This window comes from Primulina eburnea, chromosome 10 (genome assembly GCF_022965805.1).
Source record: "Primulina eburnea isolate SZY01 chromosome 10, ASM2296580v1, whole genome shotgun sequence".
Lineage (NCBI taxonomy): Eukaryota > Viridiplantae > Streptophyta > Magnoliopsida > Lamiales > Gesneriaceae > Primulina > Primulina eburnea.
The window spans coordinates 22,164,216-22,177,273 of record NC_133110.1 but is presented as its reverse complement, the minus strand read 5'-3'; the positions used below and the strand labels follow the sequence as shown (position 1 = coordinate 22,177,273).

At 38.6% G+C, this 13,058-nt stretch overlaps 1 protein-coding gene across 1 annotated transcript; it reads left to right on the top strand.

Moving 5' to 3' along the window:
- The first annotated feature begins 10,304 nt into the window (after nucleotides 1-10,304).
- On the top strand, nucleotides 10,305-11,682 carry LOC140802796 (uncharacterized). The gene is made up of 3 exons (XM_073158422.1): nucleotides 10,305-10,594; nucleotides 10,662-11,268; nucleotides 11,488-11,682. The coding sequence occupies exons 1-3, from the start codon at nucleotides 10,305-10,307 to the stop codon at nucleotides 11,680-11,682; spliced, it is 1,092 nt and encodes a 363-aa protein (XP_073014523.1).
- The last annotated feature ends 1,376 nt before the right edge of the window (nucleotides 11,683-13,058 follow it).

The following is a 13,058-nucleotide window of genomic DNA, read 5'->3' as shown; positions in this document are numbered from 1 at the left end:
GTAATCATCTGCTGAATATGGTGCTGCATATTCTGGATTTCTTCAAGGACAAGATCCATTTCTGTGGATTGAAGAGGAGGTGACTGATCAGATGTTCCCTGTGTTTGATCTTTAGAGGCTTGATCAGAAATTACTAGATTCCTGTTCTGGACTTCAGTTTCAGCAGTTGTAAGATCAGGGACTTCTGATTCAATGACTTCTTCTGCAGTCTGAGTTGTAACTACAAAAATTTGTGCCTCTTGTTGTTCTTGCACCAAATCTGGGGCTTGCTCTTCAGTTGGAAAATTTTCAATGATTAATTGAGTTTCCTCCGATGCAGTTAGTTCTTTTTCTGAAGTTTGTATGGGCACTTCAGTTTGTTCTTCAGTTTCAGCAGATATTTCTTGCTGAATTAATTCTTCAGCAACAAGAGGCTCAACTGGTTCTTCAGATGATATCTGAACCTCTTGTTCTTGTTGCTCAGTTGAAGGAGCAACTGATTCAGAATTTATTGCTTCTAGCTGAGCTTCCAGGGCTACTGTCTGAATGATTTCATCAATATTGGCAAAAGTTAATTCAGCCTCGGAATACATGTGTTTATCAGCAGATGATTGTGGCATATCCTGAACAGGTTCTTCAGCAACCAGTTGTGGAGATGGCTCTTTCTGCTGGGAGGAGAATGTATCTTCTTCTGTTTTTGAACTGGAAGATTTTTCAGGAAGAACCAATTCTTGATCCTATTTCCAAAATCTGATTTCCCTTTGTAGGCCACTAAGATCTGAGTCCAGTTGGGTGAACACAGCTCTATCATGATATGCAGTTGGACCTATGGGTTGTAGTTGGATTTCAGCTTTTCAAGCATTTTAGTCAGCTTTTTGGCTCGAATTTGATCAAGGAAATATTTTTGCCTCTCCAATGCCTGGGCAATAGTAGCATCTTTGACTATATTCAACACAATCGCTTCAAGTTTAATAAAATTTTTCAGTTGGGATTTGTGCTTCAGCTCTTTGGCAAAAATCTCAGTCCTAAAACTCTTCCAACTATCAAAAGATTTTAGTTTCGATGTGGCAAATGCATTGACCTTTTCCCAAACCAGGTCAATGTGAGTTTGGATGGCATTAGATGGCCTTGGCTTTTCAACTAGCGTGCCTTTCCTTTTTCAGTAGTGAGAATGTGACGAATATCGAAATCAGAGTGAGTGGTGTCCACTGGTTCCCTCAATATAACGCCTTTAGATCTGGCCGGAGGCAAAATGGTAGGGTGATTTACATGAGTCAAGGGAGCTCTTACTTTAGCGGGTGCCTTTTCTTCAGTAACTGAATCATCAGGTGGAACAACCTGCAAGGTGATAGCCTGAATAGGCAGTTGGGCAGTTGATTGAGTCAATCTCTCAGTTGGAATTAATTCCACCGCTGTTATTGGTTTAGTTCTTTGCGTCCTCGGTCTCTTGACAAGCATAGGAGAAGGATTTTTCTCCGAATCTGATTCACTGATAATCAGTTTTCGTTTTGCAGTCTTTAGTTGGGCCAAAGTTTTGGCCTTCTTGACTGGTGTTGGAGCAGGTGGTTGCGTTCGAACCTCCTGTTTGGTTTTCAAAAATTGTTTAGGAGAAATGTCCAGTTTGGTCTTTGGCGGCAAGATGTTTTTCACAGTGAATACCTTGAACTTTGATGATTTTCCAGCATTGTCAGCTACCAATCCCTTTAGTTTCAGAAGTTAACTGATTGGAATAGCAAAGCATCTTGATTGTTTGGTAGATTGAAGCATATTCCTCATAATATTGAACATAATATGCCTCCAGTTAGCTTTCTTCTCTCCCATGATGATGGTCATCACTTTGAATTTTTCAAGAGTAAGGGCAGCATAAGAGCCGGCCTTAGCCAATATGCCCTTCGCCACAATGTCGGCTAATAACTGAATTTCTGATTTCAGCTCTTTCTTTGGATCAGAAACTTTGATTTTCCGCATATCAGCAGATAGGAAAGATTGCATTTCCTCAATGTCAGATGTTTTGACTTCATAGAAGCTGGCGTACCCATCAGTTGGCAAAGAGAAAATTTCTCCGAAGGTCTCTTCAGAGAGGATCAACAGCTGATCATTGACAGTTACAGAGATACTTCCATCAGTAGTGACAAACCCCTTCAGATAGAATTCATTTACTTCCTTGGGGTATATCACCTGCGAAGATTTTCCCAAAAACATCCTGAGACCAACAGATTCAATCTTCAGAAAGACGTTCTTAACTTCAGCTTCTTGAACTGATAAAACTGAGTCAAAATCAATGGCCATAGCGTTCAATACGTAAGCTCGAATTTGATTCGCCATTTCGAAACATAAAATGATCTGAAATTTGTAAAAGATAAGCTCTGGAATTAGTATGCTCTTAGGAACTGATTGTATTTGTAAAAAATAAAATTGAATTGAAGCGGGCATAGTACATTTGTACGTGACTGTTCAAATTCAGGACACGTGTCAGTCCATTAAAAAATTTGAATAAAAATATGTGTACGTGTGTTGTAAGCGTGTGTGCAAAAAGTGAGCGGTTTAAAATAGGCCACGTTATGAAACTGCAGTCACGTCAGTTGATTTGGAATATAATAAGTTTTTTTAATTTGTTAACTTATGTGAGAAGATTTGTAAAATATCCAGCTGAACAATCAGTTGGGAAACCGATTCATTTCAGTTGAGAATTCACAAACAATTGTCCTCTCAGTTAACCTCTTCAAAACTGATATTCCCCCTTAATCGGTGCATAGAATAACTAAAGTGACGATATAAAATAAATTTAAAGGTTATAAAGATTATCGTTTGCTGAAACGTTGACGAACCTTCAGCTTCCATGATTTTCGGCTGTAAGTAACACGGTTAGTTTCAATCATATTGGTGAAAATATTCAAGGCAAAAAGAATTGAAGATACGAGTAGCTCGAGTGCTTCGCCGTTTGCTCTGGAGACCAGGAAGGCTGTTATAGAAGATGAAGTCTTCTATAAGAGTCTTCACTACTGGGAAAAGTTACAGAAGCTTGAGATCCTGTATAATACTGTAGAGGCTACCACTCCTGAACTGGTGGCAGAGTTGAAAAAAGTGTGGGAGCACTTGAACATAGCTGTGTGGGTGGACATATTTAAGGATGGTCATATCTATCAACTAATGCTTCGAAAGGAACTGAAAATCCTTAAGCGCATAGTTGTTTCTCAGAGCTTTGTCAAGACATCTACCGCACCCTTATCCACTTGGTTGAAAATGTGGATAATTGTTGTAGAGGAAAAATATGATGATGTAATCCGTGCAAACGCTTATGGTTGAATGAAGTATTTATATGAGCTTAACTTTGTTTTTCTCTTTCTTGCAAATGATAAATTTCATCAGTTGTTATATATGAATTGCGAACATAAACAGATGAACTGATTAAGGACTAACTTATATAAGTTGACTATGAACTGAAATCAGTTAAGCATTAAGTAATAAATGACAAACTGATATTAGTTGATAATGAACAACTGATAAATAAGAAGCCTGGGTAAATGAGAAAAACGCTTCGGTTGACTTCAGACTCTTTAGTTTCTTCAACATTTAATGTCATAAGTCTATAAATAAGAAATTAGAGATAAAATGTGAGACAATAACAGTTCAATATGTCGGATTCAAGTAATTCTGATGCATGCAGCAGTACACATATTCAAGTTACTGAACAATTAAGTCCTTATTTAGAAGAATTGAAGAAAACCATGGAGTAATATGTCTTGACGAAAGTGATGTCAACATGGTTCAAAATTCATGATTTGCAGAGGATAAGTAGTAGTGGTGCTGCTCCTTCTCGTGCTCAAGCAACAACAGCAAGAAAATACATTAATCGTTTTGAAGTCAGGCATGTTACGAACCTGGTTGATGAAAATGTTCTGTTACATGCAATGCTATGGAAGGAATGTCATGTGATTGAGAAGATTTCTACAACTGAATCATTTTCTAGAATCCGAATTTTTGAGTTGAATAATTGGATTACAGAATGGCAAGATTCAGTTGGTTTTAAGTTATCTTTTGTAAGATGGAATCGATTTTATTCTTAATAAAGTATCATTTCCAATTTTTTGTTGTGTTCTTATTTTCTGCAAATAATTTTATTAGAAAAATAGCATCAATAATAATTTTAAGACAAGTCAATTAAACCAAGAATATTGCGAAAGTAAGAAAACTTAGTCTCGTGTAATGGTTTGGTGAAGATGTCAGCTGCTTGTTGCTCAGTTGAAATATACTCCAGTCTAATGTCCTTCTTCAAAGCATGATCTCTAATGAAGTGGTGCCTGACATCTATATGCTTGGTCCTTGAGTGAAGAACTGGATTATAGGTGATGGCAATTGTGCTCGTATTGTCACCAAATATGGGCGATTCATTTGTAATTACTCCATAATCTCTCAGTTGTTGCTGGATGCAGATCAGTTGTGCACAAAAACTACCAGCAGCAAGGTATTCTGCTTCAGTTGTTGAGGTAGATATGGATGTCTGCTTTTTGCTGAACCAAGAGATCAGTTTGTCTCCTAGAAACTGACAAGATCCACTTGTACTTTTACGATCAAGCTTACATCCTGCATAATTTGCATCTGAATATCCAACTAAATTGAAAGTAGTCTTTAGAATACCATAACCCAACATTTTGTGTACCCTTAAGATATTTCAAAATTCTTTTAGCAGCTGAGAAATGTGATTGCTTAGGATTTTCTTGAAATCTAGCACACATACAGACAACAAATACAATATCAGGACGACTGGCAGTTAAGTACAACAATGAACCTATTAAACCTCGATATAATGTCGCCTCAACTGATATTCCCCCTTGATCAGTGTCCAATTTTACTGATGAGCTCATGGGAGTATTTGCAGCTGAACATGATTCCAGGTCAAATTTCTTCAGCAGCTCCTTTGTATATTTAGTTTGACTGATAAATATACCAGTCTCCAGTTGCTTCACTTGCAGTCCAAGAAAGAATGTCAGTTCACCCATCATGCTCATTTCAACTTATCCTGCATTAGCTTAGCAAACTTTTCGCATAATTTGTAATTAGTTGACCCAAATATGATATCATCAACATAAATTTGAACTAATAAAATGTGATCATTCTAAGAAAATTTGAACAAGGTCTTATCAACTGATCCAACAGAAAAATCATGATCAGTTAGAAATTTTGAAAGAGTTTTGTACCAAGCTCTGAGAGCTTGTTTAAGACCATATAAGGCTTTGTTCAAATGATATACATGATCAGGAAAGTTGTGATTTACAAAACATGGGGGTTGTTCAACATATACTTCCTCTTGTAGTTGACTGTTCAGGAATGCACTCTTTACATCCATCTGATAGACCTTGAAGTTCTTGTGTGATGCATAAGCAAGAAAAATTCTGATTGCTTCCAGTCTTGCAACTGGAGCATACGTCTCATCATAGTCAATTCCTTCTTCTTGCCTATATCCTTGTGCCACTAATCTTGCTTTGTTGCATCCAACTGAACCATCCTAGTTCAGTTTATTTCTGTATACCCATTTTGTACCTATAATAGTTTTTGAAATTGTTCTTGGAACTAAGTTCCAGACATTGTTATAAGTGAACTGATTTAGATCTTCTTGCATTGCATTTACCCAGTTAGGATCAGCAAGAGCTTCATCAGTTTTCTTCGGTTCTAGTTGTGAAACAAAAGCTGAATAGATAAATAAATTTAGCATTTGATTGCGAGTTCTTACTGGATCAGATGGATTTTCTATTACCAGTTCAGGTGGATGTGATTTTCTCCATCTATACTCAGTATTTGTTGTATCAGCAATTTCTTCAGTTGGTAACTGAACACAGTTTTCAATCTCAGTTGGTGCTTCGTCAACTGGTATTTGAATGTTATCATTATGTTGTTATCATTATGCTCTATCAACTGATCATCAGCAACGACTTCCTGCACATCTGATTGGTCCAGTACTTCTGGTTCAGGTGTTTGAAGTATGTTTTGATTGCCATGACTTTCATTTTTGTCATCATCTTCCAAATTGATATCTGTAAATCGATCAACTAGCTCAATTTGATCAGTTGGCTTATCAATTAGTTCAGTTTAATCGAAATCAACATGAGCATATTCTTCAACCTTTAGGGTTTTCTTGTTGACGACTCTATAAGCTATACTAACTGATGAGTATCCAAGAAATATTCCTTCTGCAGATTTAGCATCAAATGTTTTTAAATAATTTTTACCATTATCAAGAATAAAACATTTGCAGCCGAATATTTTGAAATAGGTAATTATACTTTTTCTTCCATGCCAGATCTCATATGGTGTTTTCATATGATTCTTATTAATCATTGATCTGTTCTGAGTGTAAAACGCAGTGTTTACTGTGGGAACTCGGAAATTTCGACTCAAACCAAATCAAGTAAGTAAATTGAACTTGAAAATTTACTTAAAATAAGCTCAACAAATTTGTTACAACTAAATTAAATAGAATATTAACTTAAATTTTCATCAAATTTAACTCGAGGAAGTAACTTCAATGCTCGGGAATTTGCTTAAAGGGAAGCCAAGCTGCAACTAACCACGTCCATCGAAGAGTTGGCACGAGAGGAAGGACTCGAAGTTCCAGCTCGAAGAAACTCAACCAAGTTTGTCTTAACTAGACCAAAAGGGAGCTATAAGTTGAGCCAAGAGTTTGGACAAATTAAATGTGCAAGAGATGACCGTCACATTAACCCATGAAGGAGCTGCGGAAGGAGCTAAGAGCTAGGACATATTTATGATGCAGGAAATGACCCTTTAGAAAACCAAGGTGTTATCAAGGAATGCATAGGATTTTGAACTTCAATTATGACTAGTCTTGGAATTAAGGAATGCATGGGACTTTGAGACCATAGTGATGACTTGTTTGGGCTCCAAGTTTCGGCCATTTGGGGGAAATGAGAAGCCTTTTTGGCACCTATAAATATGGCATCTAGGTTGAGAGAAAGCACACCACCAAGCCTACAAGAAATTTCGGCTCTTTTCCCCTCACCTAAACCATTCGGCCGAGCAAGTAAGAAGAAAGGAGGGAAGATTTTCGTGCAGTCCAGAGTTGTTTTTCCGTGACGAAGTGCTGCCCATCGAAGACCTCATTTGTCAAAGGGACGCCGAAGTGATGTCCGATTTTTGAGAGGAAAACTTTGTACAAAAGCTTGCATAGTTCGAACCACACCTAAAATTTAAGTATGTGGGCTTTTGTTATTTAGTTCATTTCTATTTTAAAATTTGAATAACGTATGGTGCCATGTATGTCTTTTTCGAAAATATCATGAAATGCATGTCCACCTATTTTTTTCCGAAAATCTGTTTCATGATTTGAAACTCCGATCGATTATGTGTTTTCTTCTGTTCTTTGAATTCTTTGATTCCGCTGCATCTGTCTGAAATTCTGATAAGTTATGTCCGTTAAAAATCTGAAATCTTTGTTAAACTGTTGTGAGTCAATTGGAAATGGGACGAGAATTGTGATTCTGTCTGGCCCCCAATGGTGGGTAGAAAACCATTTCTGTGTGGCCCCCAATGGTGGGTATAAAACTATTTCTGGCCTCACCCCTTAGAGGAGTAACATATTGGAGACAATTTGACCATGGAAATTAGATGAGTAACAGTGTTCTGTTTGTTCTAATATGATCTGTTTCTGAACTGTTCTGAGAAATCTGTTTCGTTCGGTTCTGTTATGATAAGTTAAGTAGTAAGATTTGAAAGATTGTTAAAGAATTTTTTTAAATACTTATGTTCTATATGTATCTTTGGAAATCGATCGACCCCCCACTTGCTGAGTGTTTCCCAAAACACTCACCCCTTACAAATTTCAGATAAGAATGAGGAGCAGATTGATGAGGAGGAGCAGGAAGCTTTTTGGGGATGGTGAATCCATGATCGATAGCAAGCTCAAGATTTCGTACTTTTCTTCTGTATTCGTTTTTGAAAAACTCTGATGTAATATTCATTTTTTTTTCAATGTAAGACAATATTTAATTTATGGAAAAGACTGGTTTTCGGCAATTCGATACGAGGCTTAATTTTTTTCAAGTAATTGTTAAACAATGCCGGATGTCACCGATGCTTCGGACTCGGGGCGTGACATTTAAGTGGTATCAGAGCCGCAAGGTTCATAATCCCGCTGGGATTTTGACAGACAAAATTTGGCGAAGTCAAATTTTGGCAAAAGCCTAGTGTATCTCAATTCGAGTTCAACTTTCATCCTGAAGTCTAACTTTCATCTGTTTCCTAAATATCGAATAGACTTCAAAAATGTGTCCCCTCAATCGTTCTGAAATCGCTTAGTATCAAAAATTTCCCACGACCGCTTTGTTTCTATTATTTGTGCTTTTCCACCCTTTATATGATTCTGATGCTTTACCTTCCATTTTTATCCTAGGAAATGGCTACCCCTCGTACTCGCGCACAGGCTGCTCTCCGTATGCGTCAGCTTACCATAGATAACCAAGCTAAGGAAATAGCAACTTTAAAGGCGCAACTAGCCAAGGAGAAATTGGAAAGGCAAGAGCTTAATGAGATCAGACACCTGCTGGAGTCGGACGTACAGCGACTCACTCATCATTTGGATGTGGCTGAAAGTCAAATGCTACAGATACCGACGAATTCGATTCGCTTCGCGCGCTTGGTCTCAATCAACAAGGATTTACTTGGGAGGATAGAGACAGAGAAGGATCGCGCTGCTCAGGCCCGTCAGCGCCAGGAGGAGTTCATCGCGAGGCAGGATCGGTACATTTCGAAGATCCACGGAGCTATGGACAGGCTTCAAGGCCAAAATAACTACCTACATTCAGTGATAGAGAACATGGAGGAAGAAGTAGCACCGATGGAGGTAGATGGAGACGGCAGTGCTAGTGACAGAGATGATGGAGCGATGTTCGATTAGATTAGCATTATTATAAAATATTAAACTGTAGCAAATTTGTGGCTAAGAAACTATTATGTGAATCAAATTATTTGTAAACTTTCTACTTACTTTCTGTTATTGCACATTAACGATTTGAGGAGTATCTTATCTATATAAAAATGTTTTTTTGTATCTTTATAGGAAACCAGTATGGATCTCCAAAGTGTTATAAATGAACTTCAAAAACAACTTCAGGAAAAGGAGTCAGAAATTAAAATACTGAAAGAAACGAATGAAAAACTTGAAAGAGATAACTACCAATTAGATGGGAATAACGTGTGCATGGGGGAGGATCTTCGAGAGGCCAGAGTCAAAGAGAAGAAACAACGTGAAGACGCTAGACGATACGCCGCTTATCATCCGGAGTCGCAGCATCAACACGAAATCACCAAGCAAGAGTTGAAGAACGCACAAGATAGGGTTTTTACGCTTCAAATACAGAAAGATAGTCTTCTTAAAACCCAACGCCGTCTTTAAGGGCGGATTGAAGAGCAAGAAATCGATGAGAAAGTAAGCCAATCGACAATACAAGAGCTGCAGGAACAAGTCAACCACCTTGATCATCAAAATACACAACTGCAGAATTTCATTGAGCATCTGCAAAATGAAATGATCAATATGGAGGAACTAATGGAGCAAATGGAAGCCAACCCAGCGGAGGAAGAAGTTAACGAAGCGCTAGGGGATGGGGAAGTGATAGATGAGTAGAAAGAGAAAGCTCTAGAGTAGGCTTCGATTGTATCTAGAAGTATTTAATCAATTATTTGACAAGATTGGTTGTATGAAAACTTTTTACAATTTAATGAAATTATTTCTTTGATTAAATATGGTGGCAAACAAATTAATAAAATACATGTTTATAGGATATGGCAGGCAGACCTCCCCGTCACAACCGTAATCCTAGTGGCGACAATCAAAACGAGAATCCACCACCACCACCACCCAGGGTGAACCTCAGCCAAGAGGATATGATGGCAATAGCAACTATTGTAGCAGCTACATTACAAGGAATTGTGAATCCCCTTGCCAATGCCATACAACCACCACCTGAACCACAACCCCGTGGAATTAAGTACCATTACGAATCTCTCAGGAGGAACCGAGTTCCGACCTTCGATGGAAACCCTGACCCAGAAGTCAGTCACAACTGGCTTAAAAACGTCGAATCACAACTAAATTACTGGCGGTACTTGAAGAACTGAGAGGCAAAGTTGTAGCACTGTTTCTAGAGGATCGAGCTAGGAAGTGGTGGGAGACTGTGTCACCATCTTTGACGGAAGTGGAGGAAATCACATGGCAGATTTTTAAGAAAGAATTTCTGAAGCAATACTATCCGGCCGAGTTTCGTCTACAAAAGCTGAATGAATTTGAAAATTTCAAACAGTCACCGGACATGACGGTAATGGAATACACGTCGAGATTTAATGATTTGGGAAATTATGTCCCCACAATTATGTCCAATGAAAACATGAAGATTCATAGTTTCAAAAAGGGACTCAACAGCCGAATTCAGTCGGCACTGGCAGTATTCAAACCTAGCAGTTTTGCAGACTTAATGGGAGCCGCAATGAGCGCAGAAACTGATATCAAGAGGCGTGAGGATGAAAACAAGAACAAAAAGCCGATGATCAATCAATCTTTTCAGAACGGTCCCAAGTTTAAGAAAACAAACTACTCAGGAGGGTATTTCAAAGGGAGTTCGGGCAATACTGGCAATAGAGAAGGGAAGTGGTGTGACATCTGTAAACAGTATCATATCGGAGAATGCTATCGGAAGTCAGGGGAATGTTTTTAAGTGCGGAAAAGTGGGCCATCGAATTAGAGATTGTCCAGACAACAAGGACAAAGGAACAGGGCCTAGCAAACAACAAGAAAACAAGACTAATGCTCGGGTCTATGCAATAACCCAAGAGGAAGCCGATAACAGCAACGAAGTGGTGGCAGGTACCAGCTTACTCAATAAAATTCCTGCATATACTTTGTTTGATTGTGGTGCCACACATTCATTTGTGTCTAGAAGATTTGCCAAAAAGCTTAAACTTGCGCATGATATTCTTAGTGAACCGTTAAGAGTAGCAACACCTGCCAGAAAAACAATTGAAACCCAAAAAGTGTATCGAAATTGTGAAATTTGTATCAATGAACAAACTTTTGAAGTGGAATTAATTCAACTCAATATGGTTGAGTTTGACATTATCCTCGGAATGGACTGGTTAGCTAAAAACCATGCCGTTGTGGACTGTCAAAAGAAAGAAATTAGACTTCAGACTCTTACTAAAGAAGAAGTTTTATTTCACGGGAAATCCAAAGAAAGAAAATTCCTACTGTCAGCTTCGCAAGCCTGGAAGGCTGTAAAGGTAGGAGAAGAAATTTACCTGGCAGTAATCAATGAAGTCAAAGAAGAAGAAGTCCCAAAGTTGGAAGATATCCCAATTGTTCAAGAATTTCCAGATGTTTTTCCTGAGGAACTACCGGGTGAAATACCCGATAGAGAAATAGAATTTGAAATCAATTTGGTCCCTGGTGCTGCACCAATATCAAAGGCACCATACCGAATGGCTCCAGCTGAATTAAAGGAGTTAAAGGAGCAACTCCAAGAATTGCTGGACAAGAAGCAGATCCGCCCTAGTGCATCTCCGTGGGGAGCCCCAGTGCTTTTCGTAAAGAAAAAGGACGGAAGCATGAGGCTATGTATCGACTACCAGGAGCTAAACAAGATCACCATAAAGAATAAGTACCCACTCCCAAGAATAGATGATCTTTTCGATTAGTTAAAGAGAGCCAAGGTCTTCTCAAAACTAGATCTAAGATCTGGTTACCATCAGTTGAAGGTCAAAGCGGAAGACATCCCTCAAACTGCTTTTAGGACCAGATAAGGACATTATGAATTCACGGTAATGCCTTTTGGTCTAACAAATGCTCCTGCAGCATTCATGGACCTGATGAATCGGGTATTCAAACCATACCTCGACAAGTTTGTGGTTGTCTTCATAGATGATATCCTGGTGTACTCACCAAGTGAAGAAGAGCACAGAGAACATCTGCCTCTCACTTTGCAGACACTACGGGAAAAGGAACTATATGCCAAATTCAAGAAGTGTGAATTTTGGTTGAAAAGTGTGGCGTTCTTAGGTCATATAATTTCTGAATATGGAGTGTCAGTAGACCCTAAGAAGGTGGAAGCAATCAAGGATTGGCCACAACCAAAGACAGTGACTGAAGTAAGAAGTTTTCTGGGATTAGCAGGCTACTATAGAAAATTTGTGGAAGGATTTTCTTCAATAGCCATTCCACTCACCAAACTTACTCAGAAAAATTCGAAATTCATTTGGAATGAAGCTTGTGAAAAGAGTTTCGAAACCCTGAAGACAAAATTCGCATCCACACCAGTACTCATTCTTCCCGAGGATGGTAAGAATTTCACTGTATACAGTGACGCATCAAAGGAAGGATTGGGGTGTGTGCTTATGCAAGAGGGTCAAGTAATCGCTTATGCCTCACAGCAATTGAAACCATATTAGCAGAATTACCCCACTCATGACTTGGAGTTAGCCGCAGTAGTATTTGCACTTAAAATCCTGAGGCACTATCTTTATGGGGTAACATGCGAAGTTTTTACTGATCACCAGAGCCTCAAGTACATTTTCACTCAAAATGAATTAAACATGAGACAAAGGAGATGGATGGAACTTCTCAAAGACTATGACCTATCAATCAATTACCATCCGGGTAAGGCAAATAAAGTGGCAGATGCGTTGAGTCGAAGGAACCCTGGGAAGGTGAATTTAAATTCCCTATCAGTGCAACCAAATCTCCGAGAGACCATCAAGTTGAAGCAGAGTCAAGACATCTCCATCCTGAGAATTAAAGAACAAATCCAAGGAGGAAAAGTTCCAGAATTTCAAATTGATAACGATGGTATCCAGTGGATGAAAGGACGATTGTATGTACCAAACATCGATGGAATTCGAGAAGAGGTAATGTCCGAGGCACATAAATCGAGATTTTCAGTACATCCAGGGAGTACCAAGATGTATAGAGACTTGAAAGATAATTACTGGTGGAACGGTATGAAGAAAGACGTAGCTGTCTTTGTTGCAAAGTGTTTAGTCTGTCAACAAGTCAAGGCGGAACATCAAAGGCCTGG